The sequence below is a fragment of the Pristis pectinata genome, chromosome 1, assembly GCF_009764475.1.
Source record: "Pristis pectinata isolate sPriPec2 chromosome 1, sPriPec2.1.pri, whole genome shotgun sequence".
Classification (NCBI taxonomy): domain Eukaryota; kingdom Metazoa; phylum Chordata; class Chondrichthyes; order Rhinopristiformes; family Pristidae; genus Pristis; species Pristis pectinata.
The window spans coordinates 70,326,682-70,350,213 of NC_067405.1; the positions used below are offsets into that span (position 1 = coordinate 70,326,682).

Consider the following 23,532-nt stretch of genomic DNA (forward strand, 5'->3'; position numbering starts at 1 on the left):
AGCCAGAAACCCGGGTGTGATCCGGGTGCGGTCTATGAGGAGTTTCCCTCATTCCTCCCAGTGACCATATGGTTTACCTACAGGTGCTCCAGTTTTCTTCCATGTTCGAAAGACATGCCAGCCGGTAGGTTAGTTGGCTACTGCAAATTGTCCCCAGTGTGTGGGTGTGTGGTAGAATCTGGGGGGGGGGGGGGAGGGGTGTTGATGGGAAATTGGGGAGAATAGGTTACAAGTAAAATTAGTGGGGAATGGGATTGCTCTATGTGCTGGCATCGACTTGATGGGCTGAAATAGCATCTATTGTTGTGAGGAAATATGGTAAATTGCGAGACTATAGGAAAAATCAGTTGGAGGGGTGAAATGGGAATGGGACATGAGATTGCTCTGTTGAAAGCCAGCATGGATCCAATGGCCTCCGCCTGTGTTGTAGCATCAGCCATGGCAGCACTCCAAGTTGTAGGTTTAAGCTCTCAGCCTTAGGGGAAGATGTATATGATGGAGGGGTGGTGTGGTGAGGGGAAATGTCTTTGATTCAAATCACACTTGGAGTACTGTGTGCAGTTCTGGTTGCCACATTATAGGAAGGATGTGGTTGCACTGGAGAGAGTGCAGAGGAGCTTCATCAGGATATTACCTGGATTGGAGGACTTTAGTAATGGGGAGAGATTGGACAGACTGGGCTTCTTTTCCCTGGAGAGAAGGAGGCTGAAAGGTGACCTAACAGAAGTATTTAAGATTATGAGAGGCATAGATAGGGCAGATAGAATTTTTTTTCCCATAGTAGGGGTTTCAAAAGGTGAGGGCAGAGGTTTAAGGTGAGAAGAAGGAGTTTTAAAAGGGATCTGAGGGATAAGTTTTTTACACAGAAAGTGGTTTATATCTGGAAAGCAATGTCAGATATCAACTGTGTTGAAGAGGCATTTAGACAGACACTTAAATTGGCAAGGTATCTAGGGATACAGTCCTAATGTGGGCAAAAGGGATTTGTGTAGATGGGCAAAAAGGTCAGTATGGACATAGTGGACTGAAGGGCCTGGTTCTGTGTTGTACGACTATGTATGTGCTAACCATGTGCAGAAAAGTAGTTTCCAATTGTTTTGGACTTCCTTGACATTGGACCTGAGCCTTGGTCTGTCAAGCCTGTGTGATAGCTGGTGTGCAATGGCCACCCCTGGTTAAACGATTCACACACCAGCATCTTCTGCTTCTCATAATTGTGCTGTGGGAGAAAGTCATCCTCATACCCAAGGGACTGCTCAAGAAGGAAAAGGCTGTGCTGTTGTGACTGCCAATTTGTAAAGGCCAAGGACAGGATAAGCTGATACTTTGTAAGTAGATGTTGACTGGTATTGACACTGAGGAGAACTCCCCTGCTTTTTTTGAAGATAGTGCCTTGGGAATTGCCTCCAACCCTGCCCCCATTGCCTGCTAGATGGAATCATAAGCGTACACTCGCATTTCCAACACACCGGGGGAGCTCCCCGACCCACGTGACTGGCCCGGCCAAGCGCTGGGCGCCTACGAGCGCGCGGGCGCGCGCTCGACCCAATCATCCCCGCCGCTGCCCGCGCGTCGATTTCCACACCCCGGCAGGCTGCAGGGTGCGCGCACGTAGACCGCTGTGGGCCGCACCCAGAGCGTGATGACATCATAGTGCCGTCGCTGCTCAGGCTGTTGTCGAAACTCGGGAGAGGCTACGAGTGGGAGCTGAGCTGAGGTGAGGAGATTGGAGGGGAAATGGGGAGGGGAGGGGAAATGGGGAGGGGAGGGGAGGGGGAGCGAGCGAGCCGGGGGGGGGAATGGGAGGGTGGGAGGGAGGAAGCCCGGGGGGGGCGAATGGGGAGGGAGCCCGGGGCCGGGGAGGGGGGGGGAGGGAAATGGGGAGGGAGCCCGGGGCCGGGGGGGGGGAGGAGGAGGGAAATGGGGAGGTAGCCCGGGGCCGGGGGGGGAGGGAGGGAAATGGGGAGGTAGCCCGGGGCCGGGGGGGGAGGGAGGGAAATGGGGAGGGAGCCCGGGGCCGGGGGGGGAAATGGGGAGGGAGCCCGGGGCCGGGGGGGGGAAATGGGGAGGGAGCCCGGGGCCGGGGGGGGGAAATGGGGAGGGAGCCCGGGGCCGGGGAAATGGGGAGGGAGGGAGCCTGGGGAAATGGGGAGGGAGGGAGCGAGGGAGGGAGGCTGGGGGAATGGGGACGGAGGGAGGGAGGGAGGGAGCCCGGGGTGGGGTGGGGTGGAATGGGGAGGGGGGGAGAATGGGGGGGGAATGCGGGGGGGCCGAGGCGGTAATGGGGGGGAATGGGGGGCTGAGGGCGGGGGGAATGGAGGGGGAGGGGGAGGGGGAAGTGGGGAGGGATGAGCTGGGTGAGTGGAGGGGAGGACAGGGATTGGGGTGTCTGGTATCGTTGGGAGAGGGAGAGGATCGGGGTGGGAAGTGGGTAGGGAAAGGGGATTCTGAATTCACAGACATCAATTAAGGAAAGGGGAGAAAAACTAAAGCAAGTGTAAACCTGGTTGGAGGTTACAGGAACGATTTAGTCGTGGAGTGTGAGTTTGAAGGCACAGTAGAAAAGTAAGGGACAACCTATTGTCCGTGAATAAAAATCGGTGCTCGTGAGAAAGACTGATACCTAATCTAATTTAGAAAAAAGTAATGTCATCTTAGCTTGAACAATTGGACATTGCAAAAGAAAGCTACTTTAGAGAACTAAAGTTGTGTCATAGTGGGCAAAGGTGGGTTAAAAGACAGAAAACACACTCCCCTGCTCAGAGTGTTTAGTGTTTGCGTTGATTTGCATACATTCCGTTTGAAAGGAGTAGTAAGTTATTATTTGATATCGGGGTCTTGCTATTCTGTCAAATAGTTGATGTAGCGACTTTTAAAATTTTCTCTTGCTTTATGTGGATTTTTCCTGAAGCGGTCAAAACATGTATAATTTAAAGGCTGAGGATGCAAGAAAGCTGCGGTTATTAACTTCATATTTTCAGATGGATTGTACACAAAAAAAATACAATAATGAAAAGTGCAGGAAATATGAGTTTTGCTATGTATTGAATCTCCATTTGTATACCAGTGGGAGAATATCAGCAGATCAAACTCTAAACATGAGTGTCCAGTTTGTATGCAGCTGGAAGCTACAATTATAACTTCTTGACAGAAAAAAAATTTTTTTTTGTAGTTTCTTTCCAGTTGTTTTAAGGTGTTAGAACCGGTATATAATCCTATAGGTAGGCACCATCATAGAGCTTATTCAGACAGTCATTCTTAATGTGTTGTCGGTAGGATGCATTCTTGTTTTTGGGCCAGAAGGTTGTACGGTCAAACCCCACCTCAGTGATTTGACTCGGAACTCTGGGCTGTTGGTCCAGGTGAAGCTCGTCTTTCAGGGGAAATGTTATACAAAGACATTAGACTGAATTGAATGGATGTAAAAGGTCCCATGGTACTGTTCTGGAGAAGACTTCTCCCCAGGGTTGTTCCTTCTGCCATTGTGTGGCAGATTATCTCCACATTATTGTCTGTAATCCAGTTTTGCATTTCCTACATTACAACACTGACTGTATAACAACTTCCTTGTCTGTAAACCAGTTATGCTGTATAAATACTGTAGAATTTTGATTTTGCCAGCTAAGGCAGTGAAACCACCAGGCTAATTTGTAACAGCGATATCTCCACAGATCAGAGTAAACCTCTGATCTCCTGGCCTAGGTAATTCAGTATCGTGCTGGATGATCTATCTCCTTATTACCCTTTTTAGACAAGGGGTATTTCCTTGGGGATATCATTTAAAATGCTTTCCCTTCAGATATTTCTGTCAGGGTCAACAGTGTATTGTTTGACTAAAAAATGATTTTTAGATAGTATTAAACTTAAAAAGTGTATAATTGAACAATGTCAAGTGACAAATTAGAAGATCATACAGAATATTTTTAAAAAAGGAATGATTACAACAGCAACATTTAAGAGCCATTTAGACAGGCAGGGAATGGAAGGATATAGACTGTGTAGGCAGATGGGATTAGTTTGACTGCATCATGGCTTGCACAGACATGGTGGGGTGAACTGTTCTGTTCTATGTTTGCCGCTAATTGCATTCAATTGGAGTAATCTGGTGCTAGTAGTTTAGTTCCTTTTTGAACACTTACAGATGTAATGCAAGGTGAATCATCTAAGCTTATTGGAAGCATCAGTAAAAAGCAAAAAGATGGTGGAGCTGCTGCCTTATAGTGCCAGAGACCCGTTCAAACCTGACCTTGGGTGCTGTATGTGTGGAGCTTGCACCTTCTCCCTGTAACCACATGGGTTTCTTCCAGGTGCTCTGGTTCCCTCCCACATTCCAAAAAAACGTGCAGGTTGGTAGGTTAATTGTCCCTAGTGTTTCGGTGAGTGGTAGAATCCTTGGAGCTGATGAGAATGTGGGGTGAATATATTTTTTTAAAAATGTAGGATGTGTGAATGGATGGTTGTTGGCTGGCAAGGACTCAGTGGGCCAAAGGGCCTGTTTCTATGCTCTATAATCATGTTCAACATGGCCACTTTACTTTTGTATTCTCTGCTTCTATTTATGAAACTTAAAATTCTAAGTGCTTTATTGATCACATTCTCAACCTGCCCTACTACTTTCAAAGATATCTTCACATATACATATGTCTCTTTATTCCTGAACCCAATTTTGGATTGTGCCATTTAGTCTATATTGGCCCTCTTTTGCCATAATATATCATTTTGCACTTCTCTGCATTAAATTTCATGTCTGCCCGTTCCATCATCTCTGCATTACTATCTTCCAAGTGGTATCCAAGATCATCACCACTAGTCACGTTCATTTGCTTCTGACTTAACCATCCACTCAGTAAATGGCTGAGAACCACACTCCTACATCACTGAAATAGGGGTCAGGAAGGGTGGGGGGGAGACAGCACAGCTGGGAGCAAGGGTGTGTGCTCAGGGACAGAGGAGGGTGTAAGGGTTGGAGGGTGGGGATGAGGAAGTGTGGGAGGATATCAGAGGGCAGGGTGGAAATTTATTGTTATTGCCAGCTTAGATGTATAGGATCAGGTTTTGAATTGAGACTTCAACTTGTGATTCTTGATTTGGAGGAGAGTTCTACCAAGAGTTCAGCCGCAAGAGAGATTTTAAATTGCTAGTTGTGTGTTTGTGGTTGCAATGCTTTAAATATATCAGTAGTCCATTCCTTGTGATTCTGATGTTACCTTTCAATTTTCAGGGCTTGAAGTTGCACCATTGAACACTTGAGATTCGCCGAGGAACAGGATGGCACTACGCATTTGGCTGCTGGGAATTACAGGAATTCTTTGTGGATTGACCCTTCGAGCCGGAGGAGCTACTTCAGAATCTATTCCCAGTAAGAACTATTAATCATGTATTGTAAGGCTGAAAGCTCTAATAAAGCAGCTAAATATAGCAGGAAATAAAGCAGCTAAAGTGACTTCTCAGTACTCAGTATCTTTGCTTTATCGCAATTCTATATTACTTGTAGTAATTTAGCACTATTTGTTTAATTGTCATTTGAACCCCTACATCACACCCTAAAGGATTGTCAAAGTGAATCTCGTTCAACTGCATCTTATCTTAAAAACTGATAAGAGACTGCATTTTTCTCTTCCTCAATGTATCTGAGATATAAGCCTTGGGTGGTTACTAGGCATAGTTACAAATAAACTTGGCTCACTTGGTAACATAAAGAGTATCAATTCAATAATGCACCCCTCCAGGACTAAGGTAGATAAAACCAAAGGTGACACTTTGGCTATTGATGGGTCAATATTGGATGTTTGAGTTGGTATAACTGTGCTTATTGTTTGAGAGTTCTGCTGAACTTGACTGCTAAATTGGACTTACTATAAACAAACTTTGTAGACTGATTAAATGGAGAGAGAATGCAGAACTCTGAGATAGAGGACACCCAGATCCCCTAATGCATGATTCACTAATGATTAGTGTACAGGTCCTGCATTTAATTAGGAAAGCTAACAGAATTTATTGCTTATTGCTAAATAAATTGAATGGAAAATTGGAAGGTCATGTTTCAGTTTTATTGGGTTTTGGTGAGACCACATCAGGAGTAGAATGTGCAGTGCTGGTCTGTTTATTTAGGAAAAGCTATTAATGTGCTGGAAACAGTTAAAAGAAGGTTTACTAGACTAATACCTGGAAAGCAAAGGTTGTCTTATAAGGAAGTGTTGGGCAGTCTATGCTTGTAATTGCCAAAATTCAGAAAAGATCTAGAACAATCTTGACAGGGTAAAAGTGAAGAGGTTGATTCCTCATTTGAGGCAATCTAGAACCAGTAATCACTGTTTAAACATAAGGGGTTACCTATTTAATACAGACATGAGGATATTTTATTCCTCTCAGGAGATTGCATGACTTTATAACTAAAAGGGTGTGGAAGCAGCGTATTCAAGGCAGAGGTGATGGATACTTGGTAAGCAAGGAGGTGAAAAGTTACCACAGGTACAGGCAAATGTAAAGTTGAGGTTACAGTCTGATCTACTGTGATTTTAGTTGGTTTAGCAGGTTTCAAGGGCCGAGTGAGCAACTCCTGCTCTTAATTCAAATGTTCACGTGAACTTCTATTGACTTTTGAATTTTACCTCGAGTGTTACAGTTACACGTGCTTAAATGGAGTACTGTACCTTTACAGTGGACTTGTGGAGGAATGTTGCAACAGTTCTCAAACATTTTATTTCACAATCAGTTTACATTTTGGATTAAAATATCTTTAATGTATTATAAATATCTGTGAATTAGAGCACTTTGTGCAGACAGATTCTTTTTTGCCATGCTTTGTTTGCTTAATGTTATTGAGTACATTGTGTCTGTGTGACTTTTCTATTTGTGTAAACTGTTTACCAATCTGTGATGTCCACCCATTGATAGCTACAGATTATTGGCAAAAAAATTGGCAGGAAGTGACTCATTGTCATTGTTGTGTGATTGTATGTGAGAAGATCAGTTTTCTAGAAGTATATATTACAGGTGATTGTAGCTGTGAGTCTGGTGCAGTAGCTTATAAAAATATACATGATGCATTGACCTTTGAGAAGATGGATTCAAACACTTAGGGCTCCATGTCATTTTTCATAATGTGCTCGTTGTTCAGAGATTTACTGAAAGATTGCCTGGTGATCATTCTCCAAATAATTGGAGGACGTATCTCAGTCGAGTTGAAGCCTAACCCAGTCAGATGAATTTGTGTTCCATCTCATTTCTACCTCATTTTCTCTGCTTCTCTTTACCTCTTTCAGATGTGGGTTTATCTGCGTCTCATTTCTTTCAATGTCTATGCGCTGCACCAAGGTGATTCTTAATGCAACAAGTTGCATGCATGTACCTATTTTAGTTTTCTGAACAGTTCACACATTTCTAAGTTATTATCAGTGGGTGGCAGTTGGAAAATTGCACTCATTGTTTTGAATTTGTGATTTTGTTTATGGGGAATTTTTTTTAAATGTCAATTTGCAGGATCCAGGTGTTACTGGCTAAGCCAGCATTTATTTCCTACCCTTAATGCCTCTTGAGAGGGTGGTAGTGAGCTGCCACCTTGAACCATTGTAATTCTTCTGGTTAAGGTGCTCCCACAGCACTGTTGGGTAGGGACTTCCAGCATTTAGACACAGCGACAATGAAGGACTGGAGATATATTTGAAAATGTGAATTGAGGGAACTGTGTGTGTATCCATGTGGCTGCTGCCTTTCTTGGTATTAACGATCACAGGTTTAAGAGGTGCTTTTGGAGTGACCTAAGTGAGTAACTGTAGTGTGTTTTATAGATCATAGTCAAGTGGTTTGTCCTGGGTGATATTGAGAGTTGTTGGAGCTGCATCCATGCAGGTAAATGGGGAGTATTCCATCACACTCCTGAATTGTGCCCTGTAGATGTTGGAAAGGCTTTGGGGTGTCAGGAGGTCACTTGCTCTTGTAGCTAGAGTAATTATGTGGCCAGCCCAGTTGAGTTTCTGATCAATGGTGACTCCCAGGATGTGGATGGTTGCATCTATGATGTAATGCTATTGAAGGTCATGGATGGTTTGACTCTTGTTGGAGATGCTTATTGCTTGGCACTTTAGTGTGTAATTGTTACTTGCCACTCGGGCCTGAATGTTGTCTAGATCTTGTTGCATGCAGTCATGGGCTGTTTCATTTGCTGAGGAGTTGTAAATGGAAGTGAAGATTGCATTATCATCAGCAAACATCTCCACTTCTGATGGATGGTCATTGATGAAGCAGCTGAAGATGGTTGGGCCTCAGACACTACCTTGAGGAACTCCTGCAGTGATGTCCTGGAGTTTATTTGATTGACCTCTGATATCCACAGCCATCTTGCTTTTGTGTGAAGTGTGACTCCAGTCACTGGCGTTTTGTCCCATTATCTTTAGTTTTACCAGGGCTCCTCAATGCCACATTCAGTTAAATGCAGCCTCAATGTCAAGGCCAGTCACTCTCACCTCACCACTGGAATTCAGCCCTTTGGATCATATTTGGAACAACACTGTGATCCTGGTGAAACCCAAACTGGGCATTGGTTAGTAAGTTATTGGTTAATATGTGCTGCTTGGTAGCACTATTGATGATGCCTTCTATCACTTACAGAATGATTTAGAATAGACTAGGTAGTAATTAGCCAGATTGGATTTGTCCTGCATTTTGTGAAGAGGACGTACATGTGTAATTTTCCCACAATTTCAGGTAAATTATATTGTTGTAATTGCACTGGAGAGTTTGGCTAGAGGTACAGCCAATGCTGGAGTGTAGATCTTCAGTACTAGAATTAGGATGTTGTCTGGTTTCATAGCCTTTGCTGTATCCATTGGTCTCAGCTGTGTCTTGATATGTCTTGTCCATGCCTTGTGGAGTGAGTGAAATTGGCTGAAGACCAGCTTCTCCATTGGTGGGGATTTCAGGTGAAAGTTGAGATCATGTATTCAGCACCTCTGGCTGAACATGGTTGTGAATGCTTCAGCCTTCCTTGAAGCACTTGCATGTTGGGCCCTGCTATTGTTGAACATGAGTGGTCAAGCAGCTTCCTCCTCTCAGTGGCTTTTTAATTGTCCACCACCTTTCACAGCTGTGCTGAGGTTCCATCTGATCCTTTGGTACTAAGATCACTTAGCTCTGTCTTTTGCATGTTGTTTCTGCAGCTTTACTAGGCTGGCACCTCATTTTTAGCAATGACTGGTAGTGCCATGCCATTTTGCAGTCTTGATATTTGACCCCCCAGCTTGATGGTAGAGTGAGGGATATGCCAGGCGCGAGGTTACAGATTGTGGTGGGGTACATTCTGCTGGTAGTCCATGGATGTCTGGTTTTGAACTGCCAGGTCTATTCTAAGTCTCCCCCATTTGGCATGATTGTAGCTCTATACCTCATTCTGGAGGGTATTCTCTGTTCAAAGACAAAGCTTTGTCTTCACAAAGACTGTATGGTGGACACTTTTACCAATGTTGTCATGGGCAGATAGGTTTATCCCATGTGTTGATTCACTCACTACCTGCTGCCGACCTGAACTGGTGACTATGTCTGTCAGGATCCGGCCAGCTGGATTAGTAGTGGTGCTACCAAGCCACTCTTGGTGTTAGGCTTTGAAATGCCCCACCCAGTGCATTAGTCCAGTAACTTAACTGCTGTGTCACCACTGTCCTTCAGTCACCTAGTAGTCGTGCAATCGATCCTCAGTGATTGTGATCAAAAACTGCAGATGCTGAAAATCTGAAATAAAACCCGGAAATGCTGGATATAGACACTGGGTCAGATAGCACCTCTTGGAGAGAGAAATTGAGTTAATGTTTCAGGTCATTTGTGGTTGTGGATTATTAGAACAGAACTTGTGTCCAAAAAAATATCTCCTCAGTGTTTATTGGTTGTGAGTGAGGAAGAAAAACTGTTGAATTTGGGTTGTCTTAACATGCCTTAGAACCACCAGTGTTTTTTTTCAGTCAGTTACGCCAATTTGTGCATTGTGATATTGCCCAGGTAATCCACTTTAATGTTGTTGCTTGAGGGATAAATATTAGCTGGAGCACTGAAAATAACCAGTCTGCTCATCAAAATGGTCAGTGCAAATCTAGAGGTATGCATATAAAATATCAGCCAAAAGAAACCTCTTTCAATGCAGTACCACATTAACCTTGATTTTGTACTTGAATATATTGAATGGGACTTTGAATTTGCAACCTAGTGACTTAAGTTAGAGTGCAACTCACGGAGCTTGTGCTGGCAAAGGGTTAAAGTGTTGACTGATTTCCTGTCAGGTTTTGTTGCACTGTTTTCCAACCACTGACATCCAAAATAAATATAGTTATGACAGAGAGATTCTTAGTTTTGTCAGTGACACAAAACAATGTTCCTTTTTTTTTAAAAATGTTAGCAATTCCTTTTGCTACCTGGATATTGTAAGATTTGGGAAATCCAACATATCCTATTTTCAAGTGCTGTCATTTCTTCACAAACCTCTAGCTCAAATTGTCGTTCATTTTGCCAATTGTAGATGTACAGTTTAGTGGTTAAAGCCTGTACTTGAAGAAGGAAGTGAAGATTGTTAATTCCTCTATGTATAACTATTAAATGCATTCAATAAGTTGCAGAATATAGAACTTTGAAATTACTGGCATCTGTTGTTCCAGTTTATTGTCCAAACTATCACCTAGTAATATGCACTCTATACAATCTGGTTTGAAGCAGATATTAGCTAAGATGATATCAAATTTTTGTTATGGATGAAGTCCCATCTCATGTACCACAAGGTACTAATAATGGAATGATTGTTAGTGAATAGATCTTCTTGTTTCCCAGCTTAATATGGATATGTATGAGGGGAAAGCAGACTTGCAAATATAGATGATGAAAGTTTTACTGAGAAGGATTAAAAGGAAAATATATTTGCACAGTAGGAGTGGGGAGGGTGAGGCTGTGGAGAAATAATATGTATGATTTCAAGATTTACTGCATTCTGAAGTTGTGTATATAAAATAAATGTGTATCCTCCTTTCAGGTTGCAATTCCAGCTCTAATGTAAATTGTGCGGAATGTCTGAGGAACGTTTCGGTGAGTAACATGGTGGTTGGATTCTAATAGCACACTGTATCTGGTGAATTGTGACTTAAGCTGATTTGCTACGAGACAGAAAAGAATAGTATGTTTTAATAGTGTGAGTGAAGTTATGGTGGGAGGAGGTTTACAATGTTGACTGGTTGGGTAAAGTACCCTTTTTCTATAATGTAAGCTCCAGAATGGGGCTATACTGATCATTGTATCTGCATAGAGCCTTCTACTCAAATTTTACTAATCTTTGTGATGATTTTTTGGTCAATCAGTCCGTGACAATTTTCCATGTTCCAGTAGCCCCTTCCAAGGTATTTCTCAACTCATTTATTCAGTAATATTAAATTAATTTTGCTACTTTGCTATGTTTAAAAGTTTGACAAAACAGAATCTGTATGCAATTAAATCAGTGAAAGAATTTTCATTTGTTAAATTACCTTGAAGATGTTCTCTGCAATTATTAATGCTATATAGGTGAAACTAAGATATTTGAAGGACAGGGTTCAGAGTTTAGGTCATCAAAATTGGTATATCAATTAAGAATACTGTAAGCCTTGGCATTTCATTCTATTTTCTGTTAAAAATTTTGAGCTCATGAGAGCAAGCCTAAATGAATTTATAAAGAGTGGGTCGAACCTGCAGAACTTGATTGCGCTTTTCTTCGAAGAGGTGGCTGCAATTGTGATTAAAATGGGAAATGTATCTTCTGAGCTTCAGAAGGCATTTGATAAAGTTCCCCAAAAAAGAATTGAGATAAAATGATGGCAGTTTATTAATGGGATTAAGAAATTAGGTGAACATTGGCAGATGGAGAAGGTATAACAGCAACTAATCAATTTGTTAGAAAATGACTACTGAGGTCCTGCAAGGATCTGAGACTGTGACTATTTACTGAATTTGTAGATGATTTGGATGTTGAACAGAAAACCAATTTTATCAAGGATAGTAGCATTGTAGTGCGAATTACTACGAAATAATGTGATACTCATAGAGCAAATGAGCATCATTGTGGGTAAATATGAGGTCATCCATTGTGGATCTGAAAAGGCCAGACTAATACATAGTAAACAGTCAAAGTGTAGAAATATTGAAGATCCAATGATGCATTGAGTTAATGCATCTCAGTTGTCAAAATGTAATGGGCAAGGAGAAAAAAAAATATAATCAAAGCTAATGACCTTGATATCCAGAGAACTCGTAAGGGGGATAGAATTATAGAAAGGCTAAATAAATGCCCTGGATTAGGCCACACCTAGATACTAATTCTGGGTACCTCAGTTTAGGAATGATATAGTTATTGGCCTCAAAGCATACAATGTAGATAGAACATAGAACGTGGAATAGTGCAGCACAAGGATAGGCCCACGATGTCTGTTCCAAACACAATTTAAACTACACATCTGCCCGCAGGTGGTCTATATCTCTCCATTCTCCACCTGTTTGTGTGTCTCCTTAAATACCTCTTTAAAAATTCCTATCGTATCTGTTTCCACCAGTTCACCTGGCAGCATATTACCTCTCTATGTGTAAAAACAAAATTGCCACGTAAATCACCTTTAAGCTCCCCCCACCCACCTTAAAGCTATGCCCTCTAGATGTTCTGGAGTGATATGTAGATTCCATTAAAGAGAGATTACACAAACTAGGTTTATGATCCTTGGAACTGGAAGATGCAGGAGTGATTTCAAGTTTTCCTAACTTGGTCTATTTCCACAGGTTGTGGAATTTAGGATAAAGAAGCAGGTTTTTCAGAATTGAAGTTAAGAAACAGTTCTGCATTAAAAGGCTTGTAGTTATATGAAGCTCTCCAATAAATACCAAGCGACAAGGGTTAATAGTTAATCTTAGATCTGAGATTAAATAGCTTTTCAATATTTAATAATGGAAATGTCAAATACTAGAGGGCATGGCTTTAAGGGGAAAAAAAACTTTGAGGAGAAGGGGAAAGTTTAAAGGAGATTTGAGGCAAAGTGCCTGGTACGTACTGCCAGGGTAAGTGGTGGAAGCAGATACGATAGCAACTTTTAGGAGGCATTTAGACAGACAGTGAACAGGAAGAGAATGGAGGGATACAGACAAATGTGCAGTTTAAATTCACATTATGGTCGGCACAGACACAGTGGACTAAAGGGGCTGTTCCTATGTTGTACTCTTCTATAGTCTGTGTTTAATTACCATAGCTATTAACGGATGTGGGGGGGAAGGTGGGTATGTGGAGTTGGTTTAGAGCTGAGCCACTGTCTCATTGAATGGGGAAGAGGCTCTAGAGGTTTGATGTGGCTGTCTACTGTTTTTTTATTCACATCCTTTTCTCCTCAGTATGTGCAACTATGCTTATTGTCCCAACCACTCTCTGCTGCAGCAGATTTTATATTCTTGTCATTCTCTGGATAGAGAAGATTTCTCTTGGATTTATTAATGACCATCTTGTACTGAATGTCCCTGGTTCCAGCCAGTCTCCAGTTTCAGACAATCCCACAAGTGGAAATTCTTTCTCTGCTTGATAAAGCCCTCTTGTAATTTTATGGAGCTTTAACACATGACTGCACAACCTTTTCTGGAGAAAAGAACCCTGCCCTATAGGCTGCCTTTGCTCTACCTTCAGACCTTTTTGTCCAGTTGAGACCAGAACTATTTGTAGTACTCCAAGCATAGTCCTGCAAAGTAATTGGCAAAAATGCTGAACAAAGCAGACCTGATTTCTGTTTTAATCAATTACCTATCATGTTTTTGACTCCGTTTGTCTGGCCAGCTTCTCCAGAAAAATACGAAACTAAAGCTCAGTGAGTCCACCAAAAGCTTGAAATGTTATAGCAGCTTCTATATTTTGTATGGAATGCATAACGGCCCATGTGAATGAAGTGGACTTTAACACACACTGCTTGTACACTTCAACTTTTATTGATTTTTATTTTGATCAGTTGGCAGCCCTTTGAGTTCCAAAGTTGAGAACCAGACTTCGTGGGTTTACAAAAGCAATTTACTGAAATGTGCAGGTAACTCAAATCAATGTGCATATGTGTGCAGGTGTGGTCCATTTAGCTAGTTTGCTTCTGTTCTGCAGTGTTTATGGTGCAATTCCAACAAGAAATGTTTTGACTACCCAGTGAAGAAGATCCTGCCACCAAAAAGTCTCTGTCCACTGTCTGATGCACGATGGGGAGTCTGCTGGGGTAAGTGGCCTTGAATTTATTTGCTTTGTTTAAGATGTCTCTATTAGTCACATGTACATCGAAACACAGTGAAGTGCATTTTTTGCGTAGAGTATTCTGGGGGCAGCCCACAAGTGTCACCATGCTTCCGGCACCAACATAATCTTGTGAAATGTTTAGAGGAGCTGCATTCAAGAGGTATTAAAAATTGAGATGTTGCTGTCTTTAACCTTTTTCCCTTGGTCTCCACACTGTATAGCTCCCTATTCTTGTTAATTTCTGTCTACATCATAGTTCTTCTGATGTCATTGCCCTACTGTTCTGTGAAACCTTTTCTTGTGGATGAATTCTTTTCCTTATTTGTGGCCAGCTCCCAGCATCCTGATCCTGGACAAGGTCATTCACTTTCTTGTAATCCTCACCTGGCACATTTGCTTCTGGTACCTGTCTTTTGGGAAGATATTTTCAACATGCCTGGCTCCCTTGCAATTGCACATAGAATCTAAAAATGACCAAATCTTTGGCATTGGATTTGCCCTTCTATTATATAAAGACAGTGCTTACTCAAAGCCAACGGGCACAGTCTTTATAGCTTAAGGACTAGTCCAGTGGAGTTGCCTGTTGTTAGATATGGCTGTGTATACAGCGAGTGATATTGGGCCTCAGTCTCCCAGAGCAAGTGACCAAAATCAAGAGAGGACCTGGTATAATGAAATCACACTAGCCTTCAAACTAAAATCAAAGTAGAATGGCTGTGTATGTTCATGGAATGCAGATGTTATTTCTAATCAAATAATCCATATAATAGTGCTAGAGGTGTAAAGTGAGATTGGATATCTTTATTCATTTGTGCATTGCTGGCAAGGGCAATATTTTTTCCCTGTTCCAAATTGTCCATAAGGTAGTGATGACGCTTGCTTCAGCTGCTGCTGTTTTGTGGTCTTTGTCACAGTGGTTTGGTACAATAAGTAACTTGTTAGGCCATCTCTGTGGATAGTGAAGAGTTGACTGCATTGACGTGCCTGGAATCATACACAAGCTGGGTCAGTTAGAGGCAGAGTTCTTTCCCTAAATAACAGATTTCGTTCACACAATGCCTTTTGTACAGCTAAGCTTCACAACAGGGGGCCACGTTGAAAGATCAGGAGTTGATCAAATCTTGGTCAAAGAGTAGGCTTTGAGGAAAGAGGGGTACAGTGAGAATTCCAGGGCTTTAGAGCTTGGTTGAAGGTATAGCTGCCAGTTATGGAGCAATTAAATTCTAAATGCTGAAGGCTAGAATTATGAGGGCGCAGGTATCCTAGAAAGCTAGAGAGCAGGAGAAGGGGGCAATGATAAAGAGTGGAAATAATTTGAAAAGGATAAGACTTTTAAAATTAAGGCATTGTATTATAACCAGAGCTACTATAGATCAGCAAGTACACTGATGATGGCTAAATAGTGTGTTTCAGGATGCAGACAGCAGAATTTTTAGTGACCTAAAGCATATGAAGAGTCTTATAGGAGTTGACTGGAATAGTTAAGGCCATTGCCACAAGAGCATGGATCAGGGTTCAATAACATGGGTGGAATTGGATAATTCTGGGAGGTGGCAATACTCTGACTTGGTGATGACATGACTACAAATTATTTGATTCAGGGTTAAATACACACCAGCAGTGTTGTGAGCTGATTTGGAGATTTTCCAAGAGAGGAGTGGAGCTAGTGATTTGGGAAGGGAGAATGTGGACGAATGATAAATTGAGATCAGTGAACTAAATAAGGAATTCTTACAACAACCTGGCAGTTTGTGGTTCCTGTGTTACTTGTTTTATCTGCTTATTTCAGATTGCACTTTAGTCTCCAGAACAGTATTCCAATATAGGATTGTAGCCTCAATGTAATCTATAGTATCTTGCTCATTAGTGCAGCCTTGGAGTACAAATTAATGCAGAAAACAATTAAAGATTTCTTATTAGCTGGTAAAGTCAATATGTAGTGCATTAGCCATAAAACAATTGCTGTTAGTATTTGATTGAGACAAGATGGTTGTTTCATGTAGCAAAGGGCTAAAGTGACCTGTGTCATAAGGTACAGAAACAGGCCTTGTCTACGCTTTGTCTACGCTGACCATCAAGTTCCTATGTATACTGATCCCATTTAGCAGCACTTGTCTGTAGCACAAGTATAAAATATCTCTGAGATAAGACTTTGTATACTTTTTTGCGATCAATTGAGATTCTATTTGAATATGGCTACCCACTCTGCGTTACGGCAGCAATGGCGATTGATTCTATTCCCAGTTAGTTCAGTCCCAGTTTTTGTTGTGCCTAATATATCTCATTTGTGTTGGATACAATAAAAGGTAAATATGTAAAGTTTAGGTTTTAATACTGGCAGCTAGCTGGTTACCTAGTAAAGGCGCACAGTTTGTAACCAGATACACACAGGAGCTGAACCAACAGGGAAGTGAAAGTTTTTTTAAAAAATTTAAATAATTTTCAGATGCATTAGTTGGCATGCAGCTTAAAAGTGTAGCTAAGATAAGGAGACTGACGAACATCAAAAAGGAGACTGAAAAGGTATCTTTAGAGAACTGCCATGGAAAATTGATGTAATAGGAATCAGGTTTTGATTAGGGGGATATTTGAATTATGCTTCAGCATTAATCCAATTCTTCAGGAGGGGATATTGGCTGAGGGGAGTTTCTGGGTGAAGAAGAATGTGGCTTATGAAAATGCAGAAACACGAGCCATCGGTTGGAAGACTTGAGGAGAGGCCTTATCTCACCCATGCCAGTTGGACTTGACTTGGGACCAAGCAATGATGCAAATCCACAGTCTCTAACCTGCTGAAAATCAGGGGCATGAAGCTAATTTTTCGTGCCTCGGAATGATGAGTCCTGTGACTATTTGCCCAACCCTGCTATTTGTTTCTTCATTCCTGGAGAATTGTGTTGATCAGAGCATTGCAAAATGTATTCACGCCTGCCCCCTGGTGCCAGCAAGTTGTTTTGATTGACATATGGGTAGATGTTCTGAGTCTGTTCCTCTGTAGGAAGCACCACTCCTTTTGTCACTCACATGCCCAGTTTTCAATGTATGGTGCTGATTAAGAACTACACTGTGGGGCAAGTATGGAGAGTTTGTATGCTGTTGTCTTATTTTCAAGGTTCAAGGGTTAAATATTGTATACCTCTAAAACTTATTCCCTGAATCTAGAAACTGATTGGCTTGAAAGTACAGTTTAGTTGTATCCAGCTCATTTCTGCTGTGTAGGAGGCCTCAAGAGTGAAGTTAGAATACATATCTACATAAATCTTTGCAAGTAGTATTTGTTATCTTTAACCAAAAGTATTAAGTTACAAATCAGCCATGATGTTGTCAAATGACAGAACAAGCTTGAGGAATAGATGGTGTATCTCTGATCCTATGTGTCTTTATATGTAGTTAATGCAAATCTGAAATCAAACTGAATTCTTCTTTCTCCTTTTACAGTGAACTTCGAAGCTTTGATCATTGCCATGTCGGTAGTTGGGGGAGTTCTGATCTTGTCCGTATGTGTCTGCTGTTGCTGTTGCTGCTGCAGGAGGCGGAAGAGCAAGCAGTAAGTCTTCGGGCTTCTATCCAATAAAAAAAGTGTTAGACAGTGTTGACAATCTTTTCCTCCTTCTCCCATTCAGCTTCTCAATGAGGTATAATTCATGTTCCATTATGTTGCCATTCAAGAAGAAAGGAAGGTTGGGGAGAGTTCTCTCTGGTCTCTTACAAAAGAAAATGGTAGTCAAACGATTTTAAATTTAAAATTTTGTACCTAGGTCAAGGCTGAACAAACTGGGGCTCTTGTGAAGAAGTTGAGATTTATCTGATTAGGGTGTTTAAATACTCTGAAAGATTTAATAGAGTAGGAGGCATAAACTACCCTCTAAAGTTTGGAGTGACTGCTTTTTCCAGAGTGGTCCGAATGTAGAATTTGTTGTCACAAAAATTTGATTGAGGTGCAAATTACCGAATTATTTGGCACCTACGTAAGTGAGTGTGTATTGAGAAGAGGATGTGTTATAGTGTGATGAAGTAAGGAAAAGCTTGTATAGAGCACAAGAATAGATATTGAGCTGAATGGCTTGTTTCTGTACCAATTATCGGAAGTTAGCCCATGCATTCTGGTATAGCCCCAGTGTTATAGGGTGACTTTATTTTAGCCTGTGAAGCTGCTTGCTGTGCCCTGCAAATGCAAATTTGAGTGCTGAACGTGAGGTTTGTCTTAATAGGGTTGGTAAGATGAGATGAGATCTTTATTAGTCACATGTACATCGAAACACACAATGAAATGCATCTTTTGCGTAGAGGGTTCTGGGGGCAGCCCTCAAATGCTTCCAGCGCCAACCTAGCATGCCCACAACTTCCTAACCCATGTCTTTGGAATGTGGGAAGAAACTGGAGCACCTGGAGGAAAACCACGCAGACAAGGGGGGAATGTATAAACTCCTTATAGACAGTGGCCAGAATTGAACCCGGGTTACTGGCGCTGTAATAGCGTTACACTAACCGCTGTACTGCCTGTTGAATATAACACTGGTTCATGACTGGTTTGAAGATGTGCCTCTCCATTATTTCACAACTGACAGCAAAATGAACACTGGTGCAAGTGTCCCATGTATCGGGCTTGCCAGTAAGTTAAATTATGTTGACATTGTGCTAATGTTTTAGGGCTATATAGTTAAGATAAGAGGGAGGAAATAGGTGGGAGGGGTTTGAGGTGATGAGAGGAAGGCAAACCAGTTTTGTAAGGAACTGAAAATCCTTGGGTTTTAAATTTACTTGCAAAGAAATTGAGCAGGAGTTGATGGCCTAGTATGGAAGATAAGGCAGTGGAAGGAATTCTTTAATGACGGCATGCACAATTAGTGGGCATCTCACTTCTCTGGGAAGCAAAAGAATTAAGACTTACGTGTGATTATATTTGAAATGTGAGTGGAGGAGTGCACCGCTTACATTAATTATTCTTGAGTATCACGAAAACAGTGACCTCAGGTCTCATTACAACATTAGAAGAATTGATTGTATTCATTATATCTTGCTTGTCTCTGGGGAATGTCTTCTACGTGCTGGAGCATGTCAGAAGGTATTAAAAGTATAATGGGTCTGATAACATGTCAAAATATAATTGCATTTTTAACTTTTCTTTCAACATGGGTATAAGTAGTAACCTTTCAGAATCTTTATTGAGGCATATCTATTTAATTTAACAGGCATGATGGTGTAGATCAGAAACTGGAAAGAGAAAAAGAACAAAGGAGAATGCGGCAAGAAGAAAGGTGAGGGGGATAAAAAAACTACAGTTAACAAAAAAAACCAGCTGACAATTTTTCATTTTCAACACTGGTGACTTTGGACATCTTTGCTGTTTTTGTAAGTCACTCCCTGCATTCCAGATGGTCTCCATGGGCAATGTTCTGGCCTAGACATCTATTATTGGAAATTTTGAGAAGTTGTATGTTTCCCTGCTCTCCATGATCAAGGACTGTGGTTTTTTGTGTATCTTGCCAAGCCAAAAGATGAGCGTAATGATCCTAATGAAATTAAGGTTTACTGCCAACTCCACAACTCCCCTGCCTCCTACCCCTCTCATTTATGGTCTGAGTAAGATTAGCTACCAACTTTGTCATAAAAGCTTTCCTTGCTTATTCTTTGTAAAAACCAGTGACTTGGTTTCCAGTGTCTTCTGCTCAAATGGGAAAACTAGCCTTTGACGTAGATGAAAGAGACTGCAGATGCTGGGATTTAGAACAAAAAGAGCACTGGAAGAACTCGGTGGGCCAGGCAGCATCTGTGGAAGCAAAGGGATAGTTGGGGTTTCGTGTTAAGACACTGCATCAGGACCAGGAGGGGAAAGGAATGATTGCCAGTATGTAGCAGTACGAAGGGGGTGGTGGGTTGGATGGAGTCTGGTAGGTGATGGGGGAACCAGATGGAATGGGGATGATGGTAGATGGAACCAGATGGCGGGGGGGGTGGGGGTGTGGGAAGGAAGGAAGGAGGGAGGGAGTGGGACAAAAGGTTGGTAGGTGATAGGTTGAGCCAGATGGGGCGAGTGTGATGGGCTGATGGAACTTGTGGGGGTGGGGGGCGGAAATGGTAGGGCAGAACAGAACAAAGGGAGAAGACCACCAGGTGGACAGGTGAGTGCGTGTGGGGGAGAGCACCTTGAGTATACCTGCGGTCTGTCTGCAGCGGCCATCTCAAGCTTCCAGTTGCTTGTCATTTTAACTCTCCTTCCCACCCTTACACTAACCTGTTTGTCCTCTGCCTCCTCCATTGCTACAGTGAGGCCAAGCACAAATTAGAAGAACAACCTCTAATATTACACTTGGTAGCTTTCAACCCAATGGTATGAATATTGAATTTTCTATTTCGTGCAAACCACACCACCAGTGCTCTTTCATTCTGGTCTTTGATGTGAGGTCCGTGAGATTGGCAGTGCAAAGATCAATGATGGAACCACCTATCCCAGATGGTTGTAGGATGTCACTGCTGTACAGTACTTGAAACTCCACTTGACATTATTTCAAATTTTATTTTTCTCTTGCAGGAAAAGTGAAATGAAGATTCGGCATGATGAGATCAGAAAGAAGTATGGTGAGGAAGCTGCTTTTTGAAATTTTCATTTGTGTCTTGTTGAAAGTATTCAACTATGGCTGCACTAAGTTATTCCCCATTAAGTTTTGCCACCAACAGTGCTATGCTGGTTGGGATATCTTGAGGCAGATCAATGAAATTGTACTGATTTTACAATCTAGAAACAGGCCAGTCCAATTGGCCTTTGCCAGTGTTAATACTTCACGTGGGTCTCCACCCATCTTGATTCATCAAACATTCTCCCTTTTCCTTTGTTATCTAACTCTCTTATTTCCATTTCTAATGGTGTGTGTTTAAAAAAAAAATTCTCAACCAACAGTTTGTTTTAAAGCTTGTCCATACTGTTGAAACAGATTTTATTCCATTTTGCTGTTGACTCTCAAAGCTTCTAAAATTTGTTTAGGTTTGGGAAGACGCTGGTTGCATGCATTTTGCTGTAGTTACCTTCATGATGGTGTGAATGGTTAACTTAATTATCTAAGGGACAAGATAACAGTGCTTCAGAGAGTGGAAAGCACACAGGCCTAGATAATGGCAATGACTTCAACTGGCTAAGGGCAGGAGGTTAAGGTACAAGAGGGAGCCCAAGTACCTGCTGGAGAGAAAAGTAGGCAGCCTGGTGTCTAAGGCATATAATGCTGTCATTTAGAAGACTAGGTGGATTGGTAGTCATACAGAAAAGAAAATGCCTACCTTTGTGATGGTAATTCCCCAATGGGGCTTTATGATTTTAAATGTGGATTTGTGATTAAATATCTATTTCAATTAATGGGGAGAAAATGTTTTTTAGAGCACTTTCTTTAAATACCTTCACTCTCAAACTGCCAGCCCAAGAGCTGATTTACACAGGATGATTTTACTTGTGAGAAAAATATAGCTTGATGCATTGAATATACAAGTGGAAAATTGTGAATTTTACCTTTTTTTGTTTTGTTTCCTTCAGGTCTCTTCAATGAACCAAATTCTTACACCAGATTTGAAAACAACTAAAGCAAGAAAATGCAGACAGTTCTATTCCAAAAGATTCCAAATGAATAGTGTTTCAATAGCGCAATGTCTTTTTATGTACAGTACTTACTAACCTCTCCTAAAAATTTAGAGGAAGTGTAATCAAACTATCCAAGTTTACAGTTTTATTCACTGGGGAAGGAGAACTAATAATTTTTAATTGTCAAATTCTGGACAAGATACTGTTTAATCCTGTCAGCAAAAGTGTAATTCTGTGTTTCTGGTATTTGCATTGGCAATTACTGGTACCAGCAGTGAAATGTGTTGAAGATGGACCAAACTACTGGTGGCCGGTTTTCTGAATTCCCTAATGCAATTTTCCATATTTAGAATGACTTCAAAATATTATAGATTCAAATCATTTTAATTGCAATTTTCCAGCAGGATATTTGTCTAATCTCAGAGCCAAACCTGTGCCTTCTCCCTCTATTCCATTTTGTCCTGTGAATGGATTAGAGACACTTTTTTTTATTTTGGCTCCACCTGATTTTATACAGACAGGTTGAATGAAGCCCTTTTTATACCAACACCTGCAAACCAAAGAGTGAAGAAGATGGAAGATTCCCAAACGGCTTTGAGAAAGGGGGTGGAGCAAAGAACGGGGAATCAAGCTCTGTGCCTCTCTGTTTAATAGAATATCATCTGTGCTCTTAATGGTCATGTTTGTAAATTTTCTATTGCCTTGCACCCTGTAGACTGATCAATATGCATTAATAGGTCATAGTCCACTCATATTGCTTATTGTGTGGAAAAGCTGCAAAAAAATTTTTAACTGCTGAACTGTATTAAAAATAAAGAACAAAAACACTGGGAGTTGAATTTTTGAAGTGAATTAAACTGTGTCTTGGCACGCAGGGAAAGTCAGTGTGGCCCAAGGATAGAAACTTGAATCATGCAGCAGGGAGAAAGGCCACTTGGCCCACCTGGTCCATGCTGATCATCAACCACCCATTTTATACTAATCCTGCATTAATTCTATTTTTTATTTCCTCACATTCTTTTCAACTTGTTCAAGAAGGGAAATGGAGATAGTCCAGGAAATTATAGGCTGGTGAACCCCACATCAGTGGTAGGGAAGTTACTGGAGAGGATTCTTAAGGATAGGATTTGCACACATTTGGAAAAACATGGCCTGATTAGGGACAGTCAGCAGGTCATGTCTTACTAACTTGATTGAGTTTTTTTTTGAGGTGACGATGGTGATTGATGAGGATAGGGCAATGGGTGTTGTCTACATGGATTTTAATAAGGCATTTAACAAGGTCCCTCATGGTAGGTTGATCCAGAAGATTAAGATGCATGGGATCCATGGTGACTTGGTAGTTTGGATTCAGAATTGGCTTGTCCATAGAAGACAGGGTAGTGGTGGAAAGGTGTTATTCTGGCTGGATGTCTGTGACCAGTGGTGTTCCACAGGGATTGGTGCTAGGGCTCTATTGTTTGTGATATATAGATGATTTGGATGAAAATGTAGATGGGCGGGTTAGTAAGTTTGCAGATGACAAAGATTGGTGGAGTTGTGAACAGTGTAAAGGGCTGTCAAAAGATACAGCAGAATATAGATCAGTTACAGATATGGGCAGAGAAATGGAAGATGGAGTTTTAAGCAAGTGTGAGGTGTTACACTTTAGGAGGTCTAATGTAAGGGAAAAGTATACAGTTAATGGTAGGACTCTTAACAGCATTGATGTACGTAG

The 23,532-nt window shown here is 41.5% G+C and overlaps 1 protein-coding gene across 1 annotated transcript; it reads left to right on the forward strand.

Annotated features, from left to right (window-relative positions):
- The first annotated feature begins 1,617 nt into the window (after window positions 1-1,617).
- Window positions 1,618-22,654, forward strand: LOC127577092 (pituitary tumor-transforming gene 1 protein-interacting protein-like). Its single transcript, XM_052027973.1, has 8 exons — window positions 1,618-1,717; window positions 5,222-5,359; window positions 11,009-11,061; window positions 14,123-14,231; window positions 17,687-17,795; window positions 19,441-19,506; window positions 20,781-20,827; window positions 21,771-22,654. The coding sequence occupies exons 2-8, from the start codon at window positions 5,269-5,271 to the stop codon at window positions 21,815-21,817; spliced, it is 522 nt and encodes a 173-aa protein (XP_051883933.1). The 5' UTR covers window positions 1,618-1,717; window positions 5,222-5,268; the 3' UTR covers window positions 21,818-22,654.
- Window positions 22,655-23,532: the final 878 nt, after the last annotated feature.

Coding starts and splice junctions, on each gene's coding strand:
- LOC127577092 (XM_052027973.1), top strand. CDS start 5,269: ATGGCACTACGCATTTGGCTGCTGGGAATTACAGGAATTCTTTGTGGA. Junction 14,232..17,686: donor ACGATGGGGAGTCTGCTGGG/GTAAGTGGCCTT, acceptor CTCCTTTTACAG/TGAACTTCGAAGCTTTGATC. Junction 19,507..20,780: donor AGAATGCGGCAAGAAGAAAG/GTGAGGGGGATA, acceptor TTTCTCTTGCAG/GAAAAGTGAAATGAAGATTC.